The sequence below is a fragment of the Pristiophorus japonicus genome, chromosome 16, assembly GCF_044704955.1.
Source record: "Pristiophorus japonicus isolate sPriJap1 chromosome 16, sPriJap1.hap1, whole genome shotgun sequence".
NCBI lineage: Eukaryota > Metazoa > Chordata > Chondrichthyes > Pristiophoridae > Pristiophorus > Pristiophorus japonicus.
This window is the reverse complement of record NC_091992.1, coordinates 21704134-21730360: the sequence shown is the minus strand read 5'-3', so window position 1 is coordinate 21730360 and position 26227 is coordinate 21704134. Positions and strand designations below refer to the sequence as shown.

The window sequence follows — 26227 nt, the reverse complement described above, 5'->3', positions numbered from 1 at the left end:
ATTGGAACAACTTGGCTATTTCAAAAACCGTAGCTGTGTCCTGCAATCAAATTATTGAGTCATTCAAATGAGTGGAGAAAAATAATTTAAGGTGTTTTGAACTCTGGCACCAAAATTATCAAAACCGGCCTTTGTTTTGCAGGGCCTAGTTTTCAACTCTCCACACACTTGCATTCAGGTACTTCCCTTTTCAATTTGTTTTTATGCTAATTTAATGGTGAGCATTTTAGTGCTGGGGAATGCTTTCCCCTCTCCCATCCAGTGTCTCGGGTTACGGGTTGTCTGGGTTAGATGTGCGGTAAAGGCAGGAAACCTGGTCATGTACCTTCAGCCGCCTCCCTCCCCAACCAGTCCAAGCTGACCATTCTAATTCTTTCACTGGTGCTTTTGTCTGAGATTACCGAACTCTGCACACAGCAGGGGTTTGAACCTAGGATCTTCCATGCCCGTATAGCTTTATGCCACACCAGTCAGTCATTACCCATTAGTCATGGTGAGGGAGTGGACCTTGTTAATTAACTTTCTAAAATTATTTTTTTGGTAACATCCATTCATTGGAGCACTGGAAAATATTTTATTTTTGTTCTGTAAATGGAAAATATGACTCTTGGTTAAATACTGTGCTATAGCTGTGTTAAATGTTAGGAATAAGCGAAATGCTCCCACTTGCAGTAAATCTACTGCTTTGGATACATTTGTTCATTTCAGCAGTGCAGATAGTGACAATGTATACTGCTGTACTTGGAGATCTAATTAAGGATTTTAATAAAACAGAAGTGAGTGTTATGCTTCAGAAAATCTCAGTAAAGTGTCGACTGAATTGTATAACATTAGAATTGCTTCGTTAAATGTTTAAAAATGAGTTAAAGTGCTGTACTTCAGTGAGATTGAAGGCTTTGTTCAATATTCAGTGATTTTTGGATATCGAATGTTGCCACAACCTTTCAGTTATCAGTTTCAGTATATTTGGGGGATTATAAATATGAAATTCCATATGATTCAATTAATTGCTGAAAATGGTTTAACTTTGTTTATGATAAACTCAGGTGGTGCACATTATGGGCTCAAAATTTGGCCCACTCCTTTTGCGCCGACTTTGTGGGCTGAAAAGGGCATCGATAAAATGTCCCCCGATTATGGCCGCTGTGTTGCCTCTCCCGGGGCTTGGCGCGGCGCGGCGCGGCCAGTCGATTTGGGGGGCGGAGCTAGGGTCCTGCACCAGAAACAATGCCGGCAGCTCTCCACATGCGCGTAGGTGTGCGCACGCATGCGCAGTAGCTCCTGCCCCCAGCCTCTGTGTGCGTGCTGCAGCATGGGACCCGATGCGTCCCGCCCCTATCCCAGACTGAGTGGCCTCACGCACCGGCCGGCTCGCTACCTTCCCGGGCTAGAAGGCCACAACAAGCAGGTTGGTGCGGGGCCCAATCTGGTGGGGGGCGTTTTGAACCCCAAGGGGGGGATTCCGAACCGCAGGGTAGGTTCGATCACGGATTCCGATGGCGTGGGCGGTCCGATCCCCGACCTCTAGGGAAGATCTGATCCCCAGATGTGTCCGACCTCTGACCCGAGGTGCTGTTCTGATCCTGGAGGGTCTGATCCCCGACCCCGGGAGGTAGGGTTGTTTGTAAGGGGCGGGCTGATGGTGGGTGAGCTTAGGTGGCTAGGAGAATATCAGAACATAAGAATTATGAGCAGGGGCTACTTATATTTTTTTATTTGGATATTTTGAAAAAATTATGTAAATATGTTTTGTCTCTACTTTTATTTTTGTAGTTTAAGCTTCCATGAAAGCTTCTGTTGTATAGTAAATTAACTTTGCGAAGTTTGTCATATGATGTCCTGATGTCCTGTGTAGTTTGATCCTATTCACATTCTTTAGTCAAGTCATTAAGTTCTGCTGGCCTCTCATGTACCTGCGCTGACTTCTTAACTCTCCAAGGGTTTTCTGTGCAGCCACAAGTGGCCACATACACTAGCCTAAAGTTAGTTTGGAGTAACTATTGGCTGTCCAAAGTGGCCTAAATGGCCAAAACGGGTGTAGGTGGCTGGTAACGCCCCCTTTTGAGAAAAAAACTAAACTAAACTTTAAAAAAAATCCTAACTAACTCACTTATACTGGCGTAAATTGAATGTGCAAAATGGGGATTTTTAAGATACTGCAGAAAAGTTAAATTGTTCCCAAAAAAACCCAGTAACTCCTGGCCAATTTTGAGCACTATGTACCTATCATGTGTCCCATTTAGTATTTTTACTGGGAGTGGAGGTAGCATAAGTGAAACAAAAAACAAAGTTACCAATGCCTCATTCAGATCCATCTTGATTACCATTAGTTTCTATTTGGTTTATTTTGAGAGTAGTCTGCAAATTCACTTCTGCAATTTGACAGTCAAAGGCCCCAAGTTTCGTGCCGCGACGAAAACGGCGCACTTCCGAGCTGGGCGCCTGTTTTTCGCGCCGAAAACTGCGCCTAAAAAAAAGTCCGATATTCTCGAGCTCCTTGGAGCTCAATGTCTGCTTGGCGCGGCGCGCTCTTCGCAGCAGGGGGCAGAGCCTAACACTCGCGCCGATTTTCTAAGTAGCAGGGGGCGGGTACAATTTAAATTAGCCTTCGTGGTACTGGCAACCCTGCGCGTGCGCGTTGGAGAATGCGAGCACGCGCAGTCTCTCACAAACATTGGCACTCGGCCATTTTTAAAAATACTACAGAAAAAGTGAAGATTTGTTTCTTGGACCCCTGCAAAGGCTTGTAATTTAATTTTTTTGGATATTTCTGTGTGAGGGAGTGCTTTTAGCAGCACTGCTGAATAAATCACCTGCTGAAATCAGTGAATTCAGCTTTTCACTGCTAAACTTGCAGAACTGGTGCTGCATTGGTACATGCAAATTAAGGACTGTGTGTTTGGAGAAATAAGAGTGCCAATTCAACATTGCAATGGATCAACGTCCACCAAGAACAAAGATGGCAAACCATTGCAGAATACGTGGTGTTGACAATGCAGCACCCATTCTGCAAATTTAAATATAAAACTGTCGATGTGGCTGCCTCTCCCTGTCCAAATGGCCTCAGTCCCCCTCACAGCTCGAAGGCTGCTGCTGTATCTTCGGCTGCCGTCGAGCCACTGACGCCGCCCCGAAAGTGTGGCCGAATGGCCTCAAGCACCATAAAGCTGCGTGTGTCAGGTGTTGATTCTTCGGCTGCCGGCCAGCCACTGACGCTGCTGATATCCTATGGCCAAATGGCCTCATGTCGGTCCGCTGCTGATTCTTCGGCTGCCGGCCAGCCACTGACGCCGCTGATATCTCATGGCCGAATGGCCTCGGGTCCGTCCGGTGCTGCTGCTTCGTGGCCAGCCACGAAGAGAATGAAGGCCTGCCTCAAGCACTGCAGCTCAGCTCGAAGCTTGCTGCTGCTGCCGTCGAGACACTGACGCCACACCGCTGCCTGTCTCCAACATGAAAGGCCTGCCTGAAGCACTTTCACACAGGTAGGAACATGGTTTATTTAATCTTTCCTTTGCTTATAAATTTTTATTCAGGTTGGATTTATTTGTATAATATTTGTATAAGTATAACTAAGGATTGATTGTAGAATTTAATGACTTCCCTTCCCCCCCCCACCTCGTTCCCTACGCCTAATTTGTAACCTACGCCTGACTTTCTAAAGTGTAGACAAGGTTTTTTTCGAGCGTACAAAAATCTTCACTTACTCCATTCTAAGTTAGTTTGGAGTAAGTTTTCATTCACGAAACTTTGAAATCAGGCGTAAGTGGCCGGACACGCCCCCTTTGAAAAATAAATTCTGTTCCAAAGTGAAACTGTTCTAACTGACTAGAACTGGAGCAAACTAAATGTGGAGCATTCCGATTTCTAAGATACTCCGTTCTATACCAGTTGCTCCTAAAAATCAGGAGCAAATCATGTGGAAACTTGGGGCCATAAAGTGGGGAGTTGAGGTGTCGAGTCTGAGCATAGCTTCTGTGCTTGCTTTTGCCACAGCAGGAAAGTCCACTCGGTTTAAGTACCACAAGGTCTGAAAAGTAACCCAGACGAAAAGTATTTAGTCTATAAATGAACTTTGTTCCTATTGTACCGAGAAAGTTGACTGCATTCAGTATTTTCTGGTGGGTGTTTGACTACATATTTCATTTTCTGATTTTATTCGTTAATTAATGGCAACAGTTTTACCTTATGGATGTACTTTTTAAAGTTATTTCAGTAGGCATGCCTGTGAGATTTAAAAGTTTGTTACTTTGGTAATGGGAAGATTTTCAAGATATACACATTTAAAAAAAGTCACTTTTGAGTTCGTTGATGGGTTGGCTGTGAATGTTGCCAGTGCGGTCGATGGAAAGTTGAACAATCGACCATTGGAAATATTATGTTGCCATGTTTAACATCATAAAGCATCTTCAAAGTGACCTTTTTTCACCAGTTGTGTGCTTACCAGCCTTCCCAAATCTGGCACAAAGTTGGAAGCCAGTATTCAGTACTGACCTCCAAATAAAGGTGCCAGATTTGACCAAATAATGTCACGAGCAAAAGCAATTATAGCACGTCTTTCAGGTAAAACGCAGGGATATATATGGCAAAGTACTCTAACTCCGACTCCATTTTTTTCTACTCATGAGCAATGCCATGTGGGATCGATAAATATTCAAGTAAATATGAATAATATATCTGCACAGCTTTCAGCTTGTTTTACGGTGTGACTTTAAATTTTGTGTTGTCTTTATGCCTATGATGACTGTGCACATGTACTGACTCTGCATTATGCCTGCTAATTATAGACACATTGCTTCCACTATAATATGAGGAGAGAGATTTTTAAAATGACATTCCACTCAGTTGTATTTTAATACCAAAGAAAACCAGAGACTCGAGGGTAGGGGCGGGGGGGGTGGTAATCAGCCATGTGTTTTGCTCCTGATAATGATCGAGTGACCTCTGTTGGTAGGTGTGCGTTTTAGAGGACGATATCTGACTTGGGTGTTGCACCACCTATCCCAAAAGTGGAACAGCCTGCCAGCACTCGAGTCTGGACCCACACGTGAATAGTCACTAGTGCTTCTGCGTGCTGGTTGCACCCATACCCCAGTATAAATGTGAGTTCAGGAAGTATATATCCCGAATTTTCAGAATTTTTTTTTGTAGAGTGGAATTAGAGGGGACATGCCTATAAATACCATAAAAGTGTAGATCATGCACTCCTGTTTTTAGGGCAGAAGCAGGACTGCGGGACCAACCTTATTTCAGTCAGTGCTTTGAAGGTTTGCCTGTTTCTGAACTGGGAGTGGTATATCCAGTAAAACTGTCATATCAGATTCCTGGAAAATGGTAGAAAAGTTGATTTAACAAATTGGAGTGAACTATGATTGTATCAGAAAAATGTCAGTCTCCTTTCATTATTATTGTTCCTGGTACAAGTTGCCCTGCAGGCTTGAAGCTGTTTCTAGTATGGTGACCAGTTGAGGAAAGTGGAGAACCTAGCTCTACAAACTATAAAATGCTGGGCATAGCTTAACTATATATAGTCAGTCTGGCCTTGGTGGACATGGTAGATGCTAGCAGGCTGACCTGAATCCCCTTCTGTGCTGAATGGTGTGAGGTGTGAAATTCAGTCACCCTGCTTGCATGTAAATGGCCTATACAGTTGGCACTAGTTAAATAGGACATGATAAATGGGGACACTGCTTTTTATAGAATGTGTTCCCATGTGCAAGTTACTAAAATAACCAGTTTTTAAAGGAGTGGTGTAGTTTGCTTCTGATCATCTGATGTGAAGCTTTTGTGCCCACTGCAATGTCCTAGTTGACTGGCTTCAGCTATACCCTGTATTAGCTTGGGACAGATATTAGGCATAGAATTTCTTGGTAGTGAAGGATAGATTATTTCTCTCAAAATCTGTAATAGCAATGTTGCAGTTCTGAACCCTGTTCCGTAAATGTCGTTCAGTACCTGGAGGTATATCAATAGACACACTGGTAAACACCAAATCTGACACACACACATGTAACCCCACACCCCACCGGCTGCAGGGCTTCTCAGCTGCGATGATGTGCTGCAGACTGAGCCTTTGGCTCTACGTTTGACGATGGTGTTGCAGCCGACGTGGCGTGAACTGCTGATGTGACGGGTATGGTCAGGAATGATCTACAATCCAAGATCAGGCATTTGCACCCGTGCCTGAGATTGATGAGTATTCAAGTAAATGTGAATAGTATCTCTGCACAGCTTTCAGTTTGTTTAGCTCTTTTACTGTGCAGCTTTAAATTCTGTGCTGTCTTTATACCTCTGATGACTGATCTGTACATGTACTGACTCTGCATTATGCCTGCTAATTATAGGCACTTTCCTTTCACTATAATATGAGGAGGGGCAGGATGAGTCGGGGGACTGAAACGGAGACCTTTCTGGTCTGACACCAGACCACACCAAATTTATCCAATGAACTATATGAGGTGTACCCTTTTTTCTATCCACTTTGCAGTTTGTATTTTCCATGCCTTGCCTCAATTTCGGTTCTTGTATTTCTATCCCATATTTCCCTGTTGCTTTTTAGTAGTACAATCTCCAATCGAGGTACTGAGGATAGAGTTGGGGAGGTCACAAATCAGAAGAAAGGCTCTGGTTTAATTGTGAATCTACTGGCAACTTTTATTCTGCTGTGGGAAAAAATCCAAATGGTGCTACTGCATTTTACTGTGACTGAATTCAATTAAATGTCTTTTTTTCTGGAAGTGCTTTTCTAGCTGTGTGGCTATTTGGCTAATCAAACTCAAAAGAATGAAAGAAAAGTCAGGGAAGAAAAAAGGCCATTTGAACATCAAAACCCATGCCACCTAACAATCCCATTGTATAAGAACTGATTTATATTTTGCATAACTCCAAATATTTTCTCTGTCTTGGTTAATAGATTATTTCAAAAATCTATTGGAAGAAAGAAGCTTTCCTAATACCTATTCTAAATTTACTTTTTCCTGATTGGCATTCATTTTCTTTATAATCTTTATAAACCTCTTTTTCATATGTATATTGCACTTGCTATTTGTATTAACCTGGTTTCAATCCTTTACTCGTAACAACAAAAACATGTATTTACATAGCACCTTTAACGTAGTGAAACGTCCTGAGGCTCTTCACAGGAGTGTTATGAGATAAAATTTGACACCGAGCATAAGAAATTGGGGCAGGTGTCCAAAAGCTTGGTCTTGAAAGAGGTAGAGGCAGAGAGGTCGAGGGAGGGAATTCCAGAGCTTAGGGCTTATGAAACAAAAGGCTCGGCCACCAATGGTTAAGCGATTTATAATCGGGGATGCTCAAGAGGACAGAAGCAGACATCTTGGGATGGGGGAAGAAGAGATTAGAGAGAGGGATTTGACCACAAGGATGAGAATTTTGAAATCGAGGCATTGCTTAACCAGGAGCCAATGTAGGTCAGTGAGCACAGGGATGATGGGTGAGCGGGACTTGGTGCAAGTTAGGACACAGGCAGCCGTGGTTTGGATCACTAAGTAGGATAGAATGTGGAGGCCAAGTCTCGAGGTAACAAAGGCATGGATGAGTCCTTAAACATGTTGTCGCCTCCCAAATCCGTGCCCATCTTTCCTGCAACTCCATGTTTGAATCCCTCCAGTCAAGTTTCCACCCCTGCCACAGTACCGAAACTGCTCTGTCCGAAATGATCTCCTTTATGAGAGTCATTAATTCAAATAAGAATGACGAGAGGGGCTGGAAGAAATTTCTTTATGCAGAAGAAGCATGAACTGCTTTGCCAGAGGGTGTGGTCGAGTCAGAGATCACTACGTATTTTAAGGGGAGAATAGATAAACACTTGTAGTAGATAATGACGCAGGGCTATAGGGAGACAGCAGGTCAGTGTGATTAGTTTTGGATTGCTTTAGCAAAGAGCTGACATTGAAGAGATAGGCCAAATAGGCGGCTACTCTGCTGTAAACTTCTATAGTTGTATAAATCTCTAGGGCAGTCTACAAGTACAATTCTACCAGACTGGATTCAGACGAGTAATAACCAATAAAGTGGGAGGCTGCTTTTATACTTGCACTTCTGCATCGATAGCAATGGTTTCAGCTGTGTGACGCAAAAGTGACAGCACAATTTGGAAGCCCGAGTGGCGGTCTGTCTCCTAAAGACACTAAAGCTGCTTTTAGTATGTGGTTGAAACCTAATTTCAGGGTCAAGTATGACCCCAAGGTTGCGTACAGTCTGGTTCAACATCAGACAGAAGTTGGGGAGAGGGATGGAGTAGGTGGCTAGGGAGCGCTGTTTGTGGTGGGGACCGAAAACAATGGCTTCGGTCTTTCCCACATTACAACAGTGACTACACTCAAGGTACTTAATTAGCTGTAAAGCGCTTTGAGATGTCCCGTGGTCGTGGAAGGCGCTACATAAATGATGATAAATGCACTACTCTGGTTCGTTTGCTGTGAAGGAGTTCAAAGGTGGGCAGAGTAAACGTTACAAGGACACCCTCAAAGCCTCCGTGATAAAGTGCAACATCCCCACTGACATCTGGGAGTGCCTGGCCAAAAACCACTCTAAGTGGAGGAAGTGCACCTGGGAGGACGCTGAGCACCTTCAGTCTCATCGCCGAGAGCATGCAGAAAACAAGCGCAGGCAGCGGAAAGAGCGTGCGGCAAACCAGTCCCACCCACCCCTTCCTTCAACGACTATCTGCCCCACCTGTGATAGAGTCTGTGGTTCTTGTATTGGACTGTTCAGCCACCTAAAAACTCATTTTAAGAATGGAAGCAAGTCTTTCTCGATTCCGAGGGACTGCCTATGATAAATTTAAGTCTTTCTTTCCCAATGTTCAATTGGAGAACATTTCTGTTCATCTAGAACTGAATGTCGGACAAGCAGTCTGATAATTTAGAGACAATGGGCCCAAGTTAGGTGCGCTGACTTTCTGGAATAAAAAGGGCACCGAAAACTTGCGTTGCGATTCTGCGAGCTCCTCAGGACGTCTTCGTGCTCTGTGTGGCGCAGCACAAGGGGTTGGGGGCGAAGCCAGGTCCCGGCGCTGAAAAAAGTGCCCGGACCTCTGCACCAGCGCGCTAGAGTGTGCACGCATGTGTAGTAGCTCCTCGCCCCCAAGGCTGCATGGGAGGGGCCCGAAGCATGCCGGCCCTCGACCTGGCCGAACGGGATCCCCGGTCGAAGATCGGGACTCTGGCCTCCCTCCCGTTCAGCTCCCTCCCCGCCCCCCCCCCCCCACCGCCTCCATGTCAGCGGCATCTCGCTGGGGACGGGCCACGCCCGAAGTCCTTAGCAACAGCCAGGCATCTGCGTCATTGTCGGGGCCCGTTCAGCCCCTCCCTCCCCCACCCTCCCATCTCTCGTTCCCTACGCCTGAGTGTAGGCAAAGTTTTTCTGAGCGTACAAAAATCTACACTTACTCCATTCTAAGTTAGTTTGGAGTACATTTTCGCTGCCTAAACTTGCAAAACAGGCGTAAGTGGCTGGACACACCCCCTTTTGGGAAAACAAATCTGTTATAAAATGAAACTATTCTAACTCAATCGAACTGGGGCAAACTAAATGCCGAGAATTGCAATTTCTAAGATGCTCCATTCTAAATTAGTTGCTCCAAAAAAGTAGGAGCAACTCAGGCCGAAACTTGAGCCCCAAGGAGTGGCTCAGAGAAGTGGTAGCAAGGTGGTGCTGGGTATCATCAGCATACATGTGGAAACTGATGCTGTAGTTTCGGATGATATCGCCAAGAGGCAGCATGTTAATGAGAAATAGGGTGCCAAGAAACCTTTGCGAATTATTAATTCGATCTATAAAGCAGTGGATAATTTTAGTTCATTTAATAAATCTGAGAAAGTGTTTTAAATTTACTTTTCTTTTTTTTTAAACCAGTGGTTTCTTTGATATCGGCTCCTGAATAGGTTGAATGAGGATATGTTTCAATAAGATTAAAGAAGCTGCTCTAATTTACTCTTGAAGTGGTATTGTTGCCTGAAAGCCTGATGATAATGATTGCCTTTAGAGCAGAATTGGCTTTGACCAGCTGCTGTACAATGGCCTTTTCTTTAAATTTTTAAAATGTAAGCGAGTGATTGAATAGGTGCACTTAACAGAGCAGTAAATAATTACAATTAAAACCAGCGCTTTTCATTAGTGCTGCGAGACAGAACTAAAGCAATTTGCTTTCATGTTGAGCAGATTCATGGGCACTTTCATCACTTTAATAACATTCTGAGATTGCAGATTAGGGAAAGTAAACTTTTATGTACAGCAAATTGAATCCTTGGTACAGTACGTCATTGCAGACCCCAAGTGAGAAAGGAGAGAGACCGACAACAAATGCTCAATGTGCTCTTTTTTTTGGGGAGTAGTGCAATTGTTTGCTTTGTTCACTTTAACCACACTTTTTTTTTTAGCTAAACAAGCAGGTCAAATACAAAGAGCAATAGCCTTTCTTCTATGTTAATAAACCCCCAAAGCATCTGGTTACCAACAGTTTGAAAACCTTAAAAGCCAGGCACTTGTACACAGGATAAAGAGGTTTTTGTGCAATGAGCATCAGAAACTGAGTGTTTTTTTAAAAGCTGAGTTTCTGAAATAGGAACTTTTTCTTTTGCTTATTGGGGTTGTTTCTATACTTAGCAGGTTTTAACAAAAATAAATAAAACTGTTTGAAAACCCAAATGCTCCAAATGAAGTCTGGTGTCCTGACACATTACAGTATTAAACAAGTTGGTCAACAAGAAAAACATGTCTATGTACTTGCTGTATAGTTTGAAGAAAAGTCTGCCTATATGTAGGAACACAGGGCCCAAGTTTCGGGCTGCGCCTAGAACGGCGCAGTCCCGACCTGGACGCCCATTTTTTGCGCCAGAAAGTGCACCTAAAAAATACTTACTGATTCTCCGGCTCCCTGCAGGTCCTCTGGAGCTGGGTGCGGCGCAGCACGAGCTGTGGGGGGGCGGAGCCAGGTCCCTGTGCTGAAAACAGTGCCGGGACCTCTGCACAGTGAGCGTGCATGTGCAGTAGTTCCAGGTGCCCAAAACTGTGTGGGAGGGGCCTGAAGCAGGCAGCCCCTAGCCCTGGCCGAATGGCCTCACCTGGGGCTGCGTGAATCAGGCTGCACCTCCCATGCCCAGCTCCTTCCTCCCGACCTGACCCGACTCGATCCCCGGACCTGACCGACCCCCCGGACCTGATTCGACTCCCGCACTGCCCCCGGACTCGACTTGACCCCTCCCCCCCCCACCCCCCCCCCCCCAAAACCCGGACCGGACTCTACTCCCACTCCCCCGACCCCTGGCCACCTACTTGTAAATCCGGGGTGGGGGCAGTCCGAGGCCCGGCCCGTTCAGCCTCCCTCTCCTCTCTCTTTCCCTCTACCTCTCTGTGTGTCTCTCTCTCTCTCTCTCTCTCTCTCTCTCTCTCTGTCTGTCTCTCTGTCTCTCTTTCTCCCCCCCCCCCCCCTCTCCCTGTCAGAAACTGACAGACACACTGGGGAGGGGGCTCCAGGTGCTGCAGTCGGTAAGTAGAAAATGTTTTGTTTTATTTTTTTTTTGGTTGATTTATTGATGTATTTATCATTTATTATTGATGATGGCTCTTGATTTGTAAAACTGAAGTGTTTAATGTTTGTAAACTTCCCTTTAACCCCCCCCCCCCCATTCCCCACGCCTGATTTTCTAAGTGTAGGCAAGGTTTTTCTGAGCGTACAAAAATCTACACATGCTCCATTCTAAGTTAGTTTGGAGTAAGTTTTCACTGCCTAAACTTTCAAAACGGGCGTAAGTGGCCGGACACGCCCCCTTTGGAAAAAATCTGTTCCAAACTGAAACTGTTCTAACTGACTAGAATTGGAGCAAACTAAATGCCGAGAATAGCAATTTCTAAGATACTCTATTCTAAACCAGTTGCTCCAAAAAAACACTAGCAACTCAGGCTGAAACTTGGCCCCACAGTGAGGTGAACAGGTGGTGTTCAGATATCATTTAAGAAGAAACATTCAACAGTATAAATATGTTATTCAGCCCAACATGAATAATATCAATGTCACAAAGCAAGGCACAAGTGTTCCACTAAATCCCAACTGTATCTCTGCATCCCTCTTGTCAGCCGTGGCTCAGTGGATAGTGCACTCTCCTCTGAGTCAGTAAGAAGGTTGTGGGTTCAAGTCCCACTCCAGGAACTTGAGCGCACAAATCTAGGCTGACACTCTATCGCAGAGCTGAGGGAGTGCTGCACAGTCGAATGAAACGTTAAACCGAAGTCCCGACTGCGCACTATGGACATAAAAGATCCCATGCAACTATTTCAAAGAAGAGCAGAGGAGTTATCCCTGGTGACCTGGCCAATATTTATCCCTCAATCAACAGATTATCTGGTCATTATCACATTGCTGTTTTGGGGAGTTTGCTGTGCGCAGGTTGGCTGCCACATTTCCCACATTTCCCACATTACAACAGTGACTACACTCCAAAAGAACTTCATTGGCTATAAAGCGCTTTGAGATAGATGTCTGGTGGTCATGAAAAGCTCTTTATAAATGCGTCTTTCTTTCTCTTCCAACTAACTAGCTAGACAGGAAGGAAACACAACAGTAGAAAAATGTTTTTTCAGCAGCCTTAGCAAATCCAGCAAGTTTACTTTTGTGCTTTCATTAGTTTGGACCTGGCGGCAGTACTAAAAGCAGCTTTAGTGTTTTTAGGAAAAGAGCGCCACTCTGGCTCCCAAATTGTGTTGCCACGTTTGCGTTACACAGTTGAAATCATTGCTATCGATGCAAAAGTGTTAGTATAAAAGCAGCTTTCCAAGTTATTGGTTATTACTAGCTCGAATCCAGTCCGGTATAATTGTCCTTGTAGACTGCCCTAGAGATTTATACAACTATAGAAGTTTACAGCACAGGAGTAGCCTATTTGGCTTATCTCTTCAGTGTCAGCTCTTTGCTAGAGTAATCCAAAACTAATCGCACAGACCTGCTGTCTCCCCATAGCCCTACGTCATTATCTACTACAAGTGTTTATCTACTCCCCTTAAAATACGTAGTGACCTCTGACACGACTACACCCATGCTCCCTTCTACATAAAGAAATTTCTTCCAGCCCCTCTCCTCACTCTTATATTAATTGATGACTCCTTGTCACAAAGGATGTCATTGTGACTGAGAGCCGTTTCGGTACTGTGGCAGGGGTGGAAACCTGATTGGAGGGATTCAAACATGGAGTTGCAGGAAAGATGGGCACGGATTTGGGAGGCGACAATACGTTCAAGGACTCTTCCATGCCTTTGTTCCCTTTAGACGTGACTATTCCAATGCACTCCTGGCTGGCCTCACATTCTACTCCTATGTAAACTTGAGGTGATCCAAAATTCGGCTGCCCCTGTCCTAACTGGCACCAAGTCCCACTCTCCGATTACCTACATTGGCTCCTGGTTAAGCAATGCCACGATTTCAAAATTCTCATCCTTGTTTCCAAATCTCTCCATTGCCTCACCCCTCCCCATCTCTGTAATCTCCTCCGCCCCCACCCAGCCCCCCCCTCTCCCGAGATATCTGCGCTCCTCTAATTCTGCCCGCTTGAACACCCCTGCATATAATCGCTCAACCATTGGTGGCTGTGCCTTCAGTTGCCTAGGCCCTAAGCTGTGGAATTCCCTGCCTAAACTTCTCCGCCTCTCTACCCCTCTTTCCTCCTTTTAAGATGCTCCTTAAAACCTACCTCTTTGACCAAGCTTTTGGTCACCTGCCCTAATTTCTCCTTTTGTGGTTTGTCACATTTTTTGTCATGTCTTCTGCCAAAGTCTGTGAAGCACCTTGGGACATTTCACTATGTTAAAGGTGCAACAGGTGCAGCGTTGAAAATACGGAGTTCCGGAATGTGGAATGTTTTGGACTCCAGGACGATCGGTGGCAGGGTCGTCCGGAATCTGTAAAATGTTCCAGAATCTGGACCCACTGCCAACCTCGGGTGGGGGGGCGCCACTGTCCGATCTCTCTCCTTGCCGCCGCTGCCCTTGCCTCGGGGTTGGCTCACCCTAACACCACCTCGACCTCGCTTGCCCGCCCGAACCCTTCGGCTGGGCCCTCTTCTTTCCCCCCCACCTTTCTGGTGATCCGGAAATATTCGAACCTGTGTTCGGGTGTATCCGGATCCGTGATGTCAAAAAAACGTTCGAAAGTTAGGAAAGACACGTTATCCAGAATGGCCTCTGTCCCAAACAGCTGCTGCACCTGTTTATAAATAAAAGTTGTTGTTGTCACTGATTCCTCAACCTGAAGAAATGGTCTCTCCCTTTTCACTCCATCAAAACCCTTTATTATTTTTAAAAACCTTCTTTTAAATCTTCCCTTTGCTTTCTCTGCTCCAGTGGAAATATTTCCAGAATCTCAAGTATCTCACTTTTTTAATATTCATAACCAATGTTCCCTGTAAGCTGTGCTTTGTTCTGCATGGCCTGTTTCTTGTAATGTGCGGTCCCTTTAAATTTTTGCGCATGCGCAGTATTCACACTGTAAAAGCCAGTGAGCGGCCTGCGCAGGACCTTTCAGATTACTGCGCAGCCACACACGCACCTTAGCGGGAACATTGCTCATAATTATAGTTTCCCATCACTCATCATCCTGGTGAATGTACATGAAATATGCGCGGTACTTTAATGTCATTTATGTAATGGGGCACCCAAAACTGCACATGATGCTCTAACAGTGGATTAGCCATTGCCTTGTACAAACTTATCATAACCCTTTTGTTCTCGCTCTCTATACCCCTCTTTATAAAGCCCACAATGCTAGTGGCCTTGACTTTATCTACCTATGTATGTGCAACTTTTAGAAAGTGTCTTACTTTTAGTTTAGTAAATGTTTTCCTTAGATTTTTGAGGCATAGCAAAACTGTTTTGTAAGTAAAGGTACTCGTGTCAGTTGTTTTTTCTGATGGTGTTTTTATATTTTGATATTAACTGTGTCATAATTCTGCCACTAATCTAGTACATTAAGCAATGCAGAAATGCTGGTGTTTGTAGTAAGTTTAAAAAAATTTAATGAACATGGCTTATAAGATGCGTTACCAACATATTTTTGGACATCATAGATCAAAATTCTATTTCTCTTCAAAACATTATGACATGGAATGAAAGGCACCTGTCCAGTGTATAGTCCTGACCATTTAGACTGTTGTGAGCATTTTCCCAAGTACATTTGGGTACTGGGTTTAACAATGTGAAATGACTATGCACATAGTTTTTAAGTTACAATTGGGTAATCTTCATAGCTTCACTATTGCTAGTGTAGTTAGAAATGTACTTATTCTTGAAAGGTGCCCTCATTCTTTTTGTGAGCTCCTATGAATTTTTAAAATTTACCAATAGGGTTGTAATATATGTAACCGATAACAGCATGGCTCTTGGAGTTTGTAATATATTTTGGTAAATCTGTAATTGCCTGAGGAAATGTAAGTCAAGTCAGTGCTGTATTGCATCAAAAAGGGAAACTCCTATTTACAAATTGTTGCAGATGTGTCCTTAGAATTCTGGCATTTTTCCTTCAAGGAGAATCTTGCTTATGTTTTTTGGTGCATAGTATAATTTGCCAGATTAATCTTCAATGGGAGTGTAATATAGGGAGTGGCCAGCATCTCCTCAATTTGCACACAAACATGACTGAAAGATTAGATACATTTGTCTATAGCTGTTGATACTCTTTTTTACAGTATATGGGTAGTTTGATGTCTTCCTCCTTAGGCAAAATGTATGAAAGACCCAGTTCATTCCATATCTCTGAATTTGCAGCCCAATCTTTGATACAAATGACGTGCGCTTAATTCTTCCTTCTAGATTTGGATTTAGGCTGCATAACGAAGCTGGACTCAGAGTTTATTTCAGACCTATGCATAATGTAAACCTTGTGCCATTGCAGCAGTAAACATTTTCTGCATGATGTCTACCTCAAAGCAGAAATAACATCTGAATTCAAGCTAATAATTGTGGGGAATTGAAGTCAATAATTGAATGGCGACAGGCTTGAATGGCCTATTCCTATTTCTTGTGTTCTTAACATATTAATTCCTCAACTAATCAGCTATTTCATTAAAAAATATTTGAAATTAATTTAATGGTGTGTGTATTATCCTAGCTCCAATCCAATTTTGGAACACGCTAATATTTAATTATGAAGTACGGAGTACAGAGTACATGAGCTATAATACAGGTAGCAGTATATGCATTATTAGAACATTGTACTTAAATATTGTGGATATGGAGAAGAATAAATTCATTGTCCAACATATGGCTGTTGTATAGCAACTTGCAACAAGACTAGGACATCACAATTTATTAATTTTGACATATTTTCATACATTAGCAAGAATTAATTTTGCTAGTATGCATTTCTTCCTCTGCCCTGGTCCACTCCACCTCCCACAAAGAAAAATCGTTTTGGCATATTGTCACAAAGAAAAGCCATGCTTCGCATTTCAGGATGAGCCACTTTTGTATTGTATGGGCTTTGTAAATCGTGAGGGAGTTGCACCAAAAATTGTAATGTTTGTTTATTTAAAGTGCTGCCCATTCTAGTCTTTACAACAAAATACATTGTTTGTAAATATAGTTGAATGTCCTATATTGACCATTTCCCATCCATTCTAAATTGTTCTGTGCCTCAGCCCTAATTTTATTGTCTCAGAATCCAGTGGTGCAGAACCGTATCCCAGTTTGGCTAGGTGTGATATTTTGAGTCCGATTAGATTGCCCTTTTTCCGCGAAATGTTGTATGTTCATTGATCCAGCACTATTTTATTTTTTTCTTTTATTTTGCTCCTTAAGTAGTCCGAGGCAGCTTTCAAAGGTACAAAAGGCAATGGCCGCTGTACCTTTTCGTCTATATATCTTTTCCTAATTAAGAATATGTTTCTTGATGATTTCTTGACTCCTCATGCATTACAAAATTATTTTACATTGCATTTCACTGCAGGGTAGCTTCAACCACATTGCTTCTATACCCAGTGTGAGGAAACTAGAGCCAGTCCTATGGTATATTGAGATTGTCCTATATTAATGGGGGAGGACTAAGAGCTGTGGAGGAGCAAAGGGCTGTAGGTATCCATGTACACACAGCTACAAAATGCTAATGGAATGTGGGCCTTATTCAAGTGGGTTTGGAACTTAAAAATATGAAAATGATTCAGTTGTACAGAACCTTCATTAGACCCCATCTGGAGTACTGCATTCAATTTTGGGTACCGCACCCCAGGAAGGGTGTGCATTGGCCTTGGAAGAGGTGCAGGACAGATTCACCAAAATAATACCTGGCCTTCGAGGGTTAAACAATGAAGACAAGTTGCATAAACTTGGTTTATATTCCCTTGAGTTTAGATGGTATTGAGGTGTTTAAAATGATAAATTAATTCAATCGGATAGTTAGAGAAACGATTTCCTCCAGTGGAGGAATTTCGAGCAAGGGCGTGATAATTTTAAATTAGTTAGGCGTAAGATCAGGAAACATTTATTCAAGGTAATGGATATCTGGAACTCACTTCCCCAAAAAGAGTGTAGTTAGGCAAGGGTATCAAGGGGAGAAAAGGTGGGTAAATGGAGCTGAGGTACTGATCTAATATAATTAATAGAATGGCTTAAGTGCCTGAATGGCCTACACCGGTTTCATGTTTTCTATATCAGCATTTTCAGTACCAATTGGACATACTTATTGATTTCAGTACTTCGATATTGTATGAAGCAGTCCATTGGGGCATTGTTATAAAATTAATCATTAAAGAGAAGAAACCTTTTAACTTATAGTAATGGGTATTTTGATTTCAAAAGTCCTGAGCTGCAAGAGTTTCAAGCCTATTTTGAACACATTAAGCCAAGACAAGCCAGATAGTTCCACTTCATATCAGAAAATAGAAATTCCTGATAGTGATAGAAGTATACAGATTAAATGCAGTTATGCTTCAAATTAGTTATAGTAATTGCACATTGATGGTCGGAGGAGAAGGATAACATTAGTTGTCCTTCAAGTAGCTACTGCTGGATCTTGAATCCCTTTGCTTTTAATCTATTCTAGGCCTACCTATTTTACCAACTTTAAAAAAAAAGGATTGACTTAATTGAATTTTCTTCTAATGCTGTTTAAAATTTGACTTTCATGAGAGCCACTACTCTATATTTACTTTGCATGCACTGAGGTGTATCAAAGCTTACCATTTGTCAGTCTGTTGCAATTTATTTCGGGGCACAAATTTATTTTCAAAGGGCATGTTCATAATAAATCTGTCAGTTTGCAGAATTGGAAAGAAGTGAAACCTGGTGTGACGTCCAAGCTTACAACTGTGGTTTGTGGTCAAAATTGCATTTCATAGTTTTGTTTTTAAAGAGACGGCACAACATTGCAAAACCCCAGAGATCCCAAACTTTCCATGCAATGTTATACATTGAAGTTCAGTCTTTAATGAAGCAGCTTCAAAAATGCGGGAGCTGGTACATCTCTGTTGTTGGCTGGGAAATGGTCATGTATAATATATATATCATTTATCTTGAAATTTTGTAAGATAAATGCTGTAGGAATAGGTGGTCCATGCAACAAGAGAATCTTGTCTCATCTGTTGTCAGTAACTGGGAGTCTTGGGAGGAGTTTCATTTCTGGAACAGTCTGAAACAATTATCTCTGATATTTTTTTCTAATCCTGCTAGGGAATGCTCGTGTCCAAGAGTCACTCTGCTTCTCCAGTGTGACGATTTTCAGTATTGTTTTGGAGTTTTGATTAACTTTTTTGCTCAAACTTTAATTTAAAAAAAAACAAAGTTGCAGTAAATGCAGTTCACAAAACATGTTGGGCTAGAAATTCCCCAGCCAGTCGTTATTTGATTATTAACCTCATTTTAATGAATAAATAAGAATTAAAATGTTGCCATTTTTGAGGGGGTAAATTTGTCCACAAAATATGCCTGCCCTTTTTATTTAAGAAAAAAGGGGTTGCATGACGATTCCCGTTTAAAAACGGCGATCTTGCCAACTTTAGCCGGAGGCCTATCAACGCTAAAAATACAGGCCCGGGAAGGGGAGAAAACGCGCACACACACTGTGCAAAAAATCACAACATTTACAAGACCCTTAACTAAGTAATTGCTGCAAAAGAATTAAAAAAATTAAAAACTTTAACTTACCTTTTTTGCAGGTCTTCCTACTTACCAACATTTCTGAGGCTACAGTGCATGCTTTTCTCGTGTTTTATTTTCATCCCAAAACTGGTTTGCCGAATGGCCAAACTTAGGCGGTGCATTTTTTTTTTTGCTTTGCACCAGGGCAATCTGCATTTTGTCAACATTTTCAAAACGCCATTCTTAAGGTTTGGGGTGTTTTGACCACTTCATTTTAAGGACCAAAAAGCATGTGCATTCCGCTGGGGAAATTCTAGCCTTTAATGTCATTTCATCACAAGTAATTGTGCTGATCTCTTGTATACAAATGCCTTGCAGCGCACTTACTATGGCAAAAGTGTTTTCTTCTATCCTCTTCTAAAACAACCTGTGTGAATTTAAATATAGGCGAGTTTTGTTCGCAGTGATGTTCCAGCCTACACTAACCCAGTTTTTGGAAGATGCGACTCCTTCCGTGAAAGCTTGAAAAGTCCATCTGAACACTGGCGAGAGCAACTCCTTCTGTATTTAAAAGAACAATACCTCATTGCTCTGGCTCATACAACACCATGGAGAGTCTGCAGCTGTATTTCAAATGGAGCAGCAGACACTTATTTCCAGATATTTTCATGTTGGTGTATAGTAATTATCTAGATGCTCATCGCTGAGAGTATGCAGTATGCAGAAATCAAGCGCAGGCAGCGGAAAGAGCGTGCGGCAAACCAGTCCCACCCACCCTTTCCCTCAATGACTGTCTGTCCCACCTGTGACAAGGATTGTGGTTCTCATTGGACTGTTCAGTCACCTAAGGACTCATTTTTAAGAGTGCAAGCAAGTCTTCCTCGATTCCAAGGGACTGCCCATGATGATGATGATTGCAGTTATTGACCTGAACTGAAAAGGCTTTGAGGGTGCGCAGATGCAATCATAAGAATTACTGTTACAAAATTCCCTCCCCTCATTGAATCCACAAGTTATTTTCTTACTTTAGAGTACAAATCGAAAAAGTTGTGGCTTTCAGACTGCAGCCAAAACTGAAAAATACTGCCAATCTTCTGAGAAGGTCGCACCATTTAGCGGGTTTATACCATCGGAGTTGAACTGAACACATTTTATCTTTTGACCCTTGTTGGGTTAAATACAATGTTACAGATTGTATTCGAACATGAGTAGGCCAAGCTTTATACAGTTGTGCACTGTCATGTGTACCAAAGGTCATCACTGCTGCTCTACTTTCAACTGAATTAATATCAATTTGCAAGTAATGAAGTCAATAGTTTAAGCCCACTTGTGACAGCGACTGTGGTTCTCGTATTGAACTGTTCAGCCATCTAAGGACCCATTTTTAAGAGTGGAAGCAAGTCTTCCTCGATGCCGAGGTACTGCCTATGATAATGAGCTTAAGTCATTATTTACTCGAATCTACTGTTAATTCATTGTGTAAATTGCATTTGCTCGCTGATCTGTTGCGATCAGTTTCTGGTCACCCCTCCTAACTTTCCCTCCTTTGGTTTGTCATTCATTTTATGATTGTGTGTCTGTGAAGTTCTTTGGGACCTTTTTCTATGTTAAAGACGCTGTATAAATGGTTGTATTGTTCCATACATTACTGACCTGCCCAGAGAAGTTGGAATCTCTCTAAATCATTTGTTTCCACTTCCGTGAGCCTGAAACCTGTGCTAATATTGCAGTAATAAAGCTGTTTAGGTGTTACAAAAAGTTTTCTTATGTGATAGTTGTGGAAAAACATTTCAATTTTCTTTAAAGTTGTTGATAATACTCGAATTTTATCAACATTTTCTTTTTTATTCGATCTATTGCTCTCTTTCCCTCTTTCTCCTGTTTTTATCCTAACAAATACACATGTTGTAACTTCAGTGTTTAGAATTTAATCATGATACAATGTCACTTGAAGCTCATTCACATTGAATCTGAAGTCATGCTTGCATTTTTGTTGAGACCTTCTTTCCGTATGACCAAGGCATCTTTATATAATAGTTAGGGAAAGCTATCACATCAAACCATTTGGGCTAACTTAGCTGAGCGTATTCTTAGCACAATGTGTGTTTGAGAGCCAAGGCAGTTCTTTAAAGCTCCTTCTCTTTCCTCTTTTTACATTTCCCAATGCATTCTAATGAGGGGGCTTGATTTATATGGTTTCTCTGTTAATTAGGAAGCCAAAGCACAGCCCACTGAGTATTGCAGTTGGGAGTAATGGGGACAGTTCTGCCTCATATATATAACCACACATGCCAATAGCCAGCTAGTGCTACCGTCATCCATTGGAACTACCTGTATCCATAGTTCATTTTAATTCTGAAATAATTTGCTCTGGTGTTAATGTTTCCGTTACTTTTACTTCAATTATTTTTTTCTTTTTCACAGCATAAGTGAGAGCTTCTTGACTGTAAAAGGCGCTGCCCTATTCCTGCCTCGAGGAAATGGCTCAACTGCACCCCGACTCAATCACCGGCGCAATAAACATGCAGGTAAGTGCCCTACCAATGGGAATCAGTTATCTTTCAGGGTGGAATTGTAGTGAAGCTGGATTTTTAAAAATATATTTTTTTTAAATCCCAGGGCAATGAATATAACACAGCAAAGCTGGTGCAGAGATTTTCAGAAGGCCATGCGATGGATTCACCTTTTTGTCCCGTTTCTTGTAGCTTCACGCCAACACCAATTATTTTTCTCTTGGCGCATGGCAATTGAAATAAACAATGTACATATTTTATTTTATGTTGTACAAGTACAACATCTGGAATCCTCGGGACCGAATCCTTTCCAGTTGTTGTGTTTTTCTGGATTTCAGACGCAAATCAATAGTCTAGAATCCAGAATCCTCGACCGAATCCGTGCCAGATTTTGAGTGACGCGGACCAAAATACGGCATGGTTTCGGTGAGGATTCCGGATTTCAGACTTGATTTTCTAGTCTGAAATCCGGAATCCTCAACCTAATCCGTGCCTGATTTCGGGTTTCACCTCAAATATACGGTTTTCGGACAATAATTCCAGCTATGTGCAAAATGTCCAGTTTTTGGACAATTCTGGCTTTCGGAGTTCCAGATTTGGGACGTTGCACCTGTATATGTAAAATTACTTGAATCAATGAATACAGTTACACTGAGTACAGTGAATCGCTATTCTGCACTGTTCCATTCCAACCGGTCTGGATTAGCATCCTCTGTGTAGTTGTTGCTGAAGCTTCCATGTCTGTTGAAGATTTAATAAGGAGTGGAGCCTAATTAATTATTGGTAATAATGAGCTTGGGTGTATATATTTACCCTTCTCATCATGGGGAACTATCGTTATTGAAAGTCTGGGCTGAGTACTGGAACAGCTGTAATTCCCGAAGCTGAAAAAAGGAACTAAGCTTGTACTTCTGCTCTCAGTATGGGGGCAGGGTGAGAATTTTGACTTCAGTACAAATACTGCGAAATGACTGATGTAAATCTTGATTATCTTGCAAGATTTCTCATCTGGCTTGGTCAAGTCCCTATTATACAACATCCACATTGGTCAAGACTATTTCTTTCAAAGGATTTTGGTGACTTCATGTCAAGTTCTGGTCAATTTTATGCTGTAGTTTATATTGCAGAACTGTGCCTTGTAGTAATACTGATTGTATTGTAATCTAGTTTCAACAGCAGCCTGTTCTACATTAAAACATGCAGATTTTTTTTGCAAAGTTATTCTTTGCAACTTACGTAGGAACATTAGAAATAGGAGCAGGAGTTGGCCATCTGGCTCCTCAAGCCTGCTCCACCATTCAATAAGATCAACTCCATTTCCGCCCTATCCCCATTTCTCTTGATTCCTTTAGTGCCCAAAAATCTTATCAATCTCCAACTTGAATATATCCAACGAATGAGCATTCCTAGCCCTCTGTGGTAATGAATTCCAAAGATTTACAACCCTGAGTGAAGAAATTTTTCCTCATCTCAGTCATAAATGGCTGACTCCTTAGCCTGAGACTATGAAACCCTAGTTCTAGATAATTCAGCCAGGGAAAACAGCCTCTCAGCATCTCCCCTGTCAAGTCCTCAGAATTTTAAATATTTCAGTGAGATCACCTCTCATTCATCTAAACTCACAGAATATTGGCAAAACAAAATGTGCCATTAATGCCAAACAGAATATTTTTACTACTTTAACAGCTATTTGTTTCTAAGGTAAAGTCCCTGGGCTAGAGTTTCCACTTCACATCGCCCATCTGTCGCCCAAAGCAAACCTCTTATCACCCATTTTGAGGTAAAAGTGGAAACTAGGCCCAAAACATCGCTGAAAAAACAGGTGCCCAAGTTTCGGCTCACTTCGCCGAACTGATCGCCCACACAAGGCCCATCCCAAGTTTTGGCACTTCGCTGGACTGATGCAAGGCCCAAAAGATCGCTGAGAAACAGTTGCTTTTACTGGTCTTAACAGAAGGAAATGGGCACTACGGATGCCATTTTGAAGATCGGAGGAAGGGTGGAGGCAACAGAAAAGAAGGAGCTAAATAGCGCTGAGTTATTTAAAGATAATTCAACTCTGAATATTAGATTAGGGTACATATAATATATTGGGTATTATATAGGCATTTTTTGGAAAAGTGCTTTTATATATAGTGAAATTAATTACTGATATTGTTGGGGCCTGTTAGACTGACTGGTATACAGTGTAGAGAGTACAGTGATTAGAGAGTAGAGAAATTAGTTTAACTTAGTGAAATTAATTATTGATAGTGATGGGGCCTATGCTTTCCCTGCCATTACTTGTAATTGCTCACACACTGGTTACTGAAAGGATCAATCGAAGAGGTGGCAGAGTAATGCGGAGACAGAGACGAAGACAGAGGAGGCGACCGTACAGCCAACGAAGGTACTTGGAAAAGCAATCTTACCTGAACTTGTCTGAAAACGCTTGTCTTAGGGTGCGATTCCGGAAGGAGGTCATCGGAGAGATATGCCAACTCATCAAGGGTGATCTGCAGCCTTCCAGCACCATCAGAACCACACTGTCCGTTGAGGTGAAGGTTACTGCTGCCTTCTATGCATCGGGATCTTTTCAGGCTTCAGCTGGCGACATCTGCCATATCTCTCGGCACGCTATACACTGCAGTATTCGACAGGTGACTGAAGCCCTTTACGCTCGCAGGATGGACTTGATGAGCTTCCCAATGACCAGGGAGGCACAGACCGAGAGGATTTTGGGTTTCTACAAGATATCACACTTCCCCAAGGTACAGGAAGCAATAGACTACACGCACATTGCCCTGACAGCACCCTTAAAGAACGTGGAGGTGTTTCGTAACAGAAAGGGGTTCCACTCCCTAAATGTGCAGCTTGTTGTCGACCACAACCAAACAATCATGACAGTAAAATGCTATATTTCCTGGCAGCATCCATGATGCGCACATCCTACGTGAGAGGGCTATCCCTGACCTGTTTGTCAATCAGCCAGAAGGTCACGGTTGGATGCTGGGGGATAAAGGATATGGCGTTGCCAGTTGGCTTATGACCCCTCTGCGTAATCCTGTCACTGAAGCAGAGAAGCGTCACAATGAAAGTCACATAGCGACATGCAACATTGTTGAAAAAACAATTGGAGTCCTAAAGCAGCGCTTCAGATACCTGGATCATTTTGGAGGCAGCCTACAGTACCACCCTGACCAGGTCCCTGAGTTTATTGTGGTGTTACACGTGTTGCATGCTGCATAACCTAGCTATAAGGAGAGGACAAGTAATGCCAGATCGGGCTGCAGGTCCACCTCCAGAAGGAGGGGAGACAGAAGAGCCAGACAGCAAGGATGAAGCGGCGGAAGAGGGCGAGGACCTAGGAGAGCGCAATCAGCCTGACGATCTAGCACCGGTATCACCACCCCCCTTCTGAAGACCAGTAGCCAGTGGCAGTTACACAGCTGCTGAGCTGTTGCGTCAGCAGCTCATTAATGAACGCTTTGCATGAACTATCATTGTGGATATTCAAATGTTCATTTACAGTTACGGTTAATCAAAAGTTTCATTTGCGTGGGGTTTCATTTTTGTCTTGCCTGCACTGGCCTGGCATCTGCATTCATTAGCTTAAGTAAAGTATGGCTATAATAAAAGACTGAACAACTGTAAATATATTATATGAAAATGTTATCCTTAATGTAACTGAGAGAAGGCACAACAATTGTTGAATTAAACAATTTTTAAAATTAACACAACGAACGAATGAATTTTAAAAAAATTAGTTAACGCCCTCCCTCCCCCTCTTTCCCAACCCACCCAAACCCCAAACAACCATGAATAAAACACAATTTAACAATGGAAACATACCCCCCTCCCTACTTGCGGCCATGTTTCCCTCCAGGTTCTTTCCCACCCCGTGTTCTTAACCCACCTGCCCGTTTTGGTCTACGCAGACCGACACGAACACGTTGTGCAGCGTGGGACGGCAAGACTTCCTGCCGTGGTGGAGGTGAAGGAGTGGAAACAGAAGCCTGAGGCTCCACTTCAGAGTCAGGAGGAACTGTGTCCTCCGTACTCGCTTGTGTGCTTGGGGTCTCGCTGCAAGCCGACACGACACCTTGGGGTGCAGCGCCGTGTCCAGCCAGCTACGTATGTCGAAGGGCATTGGTTGCGGCAATCTGCTCACCTTATCTCCTCCAACGTCTCCTATGCTATCTGGGTTTGCACGGAAGACCGGTTGGGGAAGTTCATGCTGAACTTGCTCCAGGTTGTTGGAAACTGGCTCCAGTTCGTAGAGAACTGGCTCCAGTTTGTGGAGAAACCCTCGAACCCCTGGATAAGGTTGCGACCGATCGTGACCGTCTCCCTGTACAGGGATATCGAGCACTCGTCTGCCTTTCCGAGGTAGGCGATTGTTCACCTCGCTGACCTGACTTCCGTGGGGTCGGCGTGTGCTAAATTTTGTGCCTTGCCGTCGCCACCTGCACACCATTTGGTTTCGGTGCCTCATCCATCTCAATAGAGATGGCAGCAGGTTGTTTTCCCTCCCCCCCCCCTCTCCCCCCACAAAATTTATGTCCTCCTCTTCCTCTTCCTGCTCTTCCTCCACACTGACTCTTGCCTCATGTTCCTCCTCCTGAGGTAGTTGATGGTGCAGGAGGAGTGGA

At 43.0% G+C, this 26227-nt stretch overlaps 1 protein-coding gene across 4 annotated transcripts in view; it reads left to right on the top strand.

Moving 5' to 3' along the window:
- The window catches only part of ssh2a (slingshot protein phosphatase 2a), a 166514-nt gene that overhangs the window by 84927 nt on the left and 55360 nt on the right, over window positions 1-26227 (top strand). For 3 of the 4 annotated variants that reach the window (XR_011587250.1, XM_070857105.1, XM_070857104.1), the window contains one exon: window positions 21508-21611. Coding sequence is in view for 2 of the 4 variants with exons in the window: in XM_070857105.1 (XP_070713206.1) it covers window positions 21508-21611 (104 nt within the window). In the remaining 2 variants the exon portion in view is untranslated. Of the gene's footprint in view, window positions 1-6113; window positions 6134-21507; window positions 21612-26227 lie in introns of those variants that run through there. The other variant, XM_070857106.1, reaches the window with a different exon arrangement.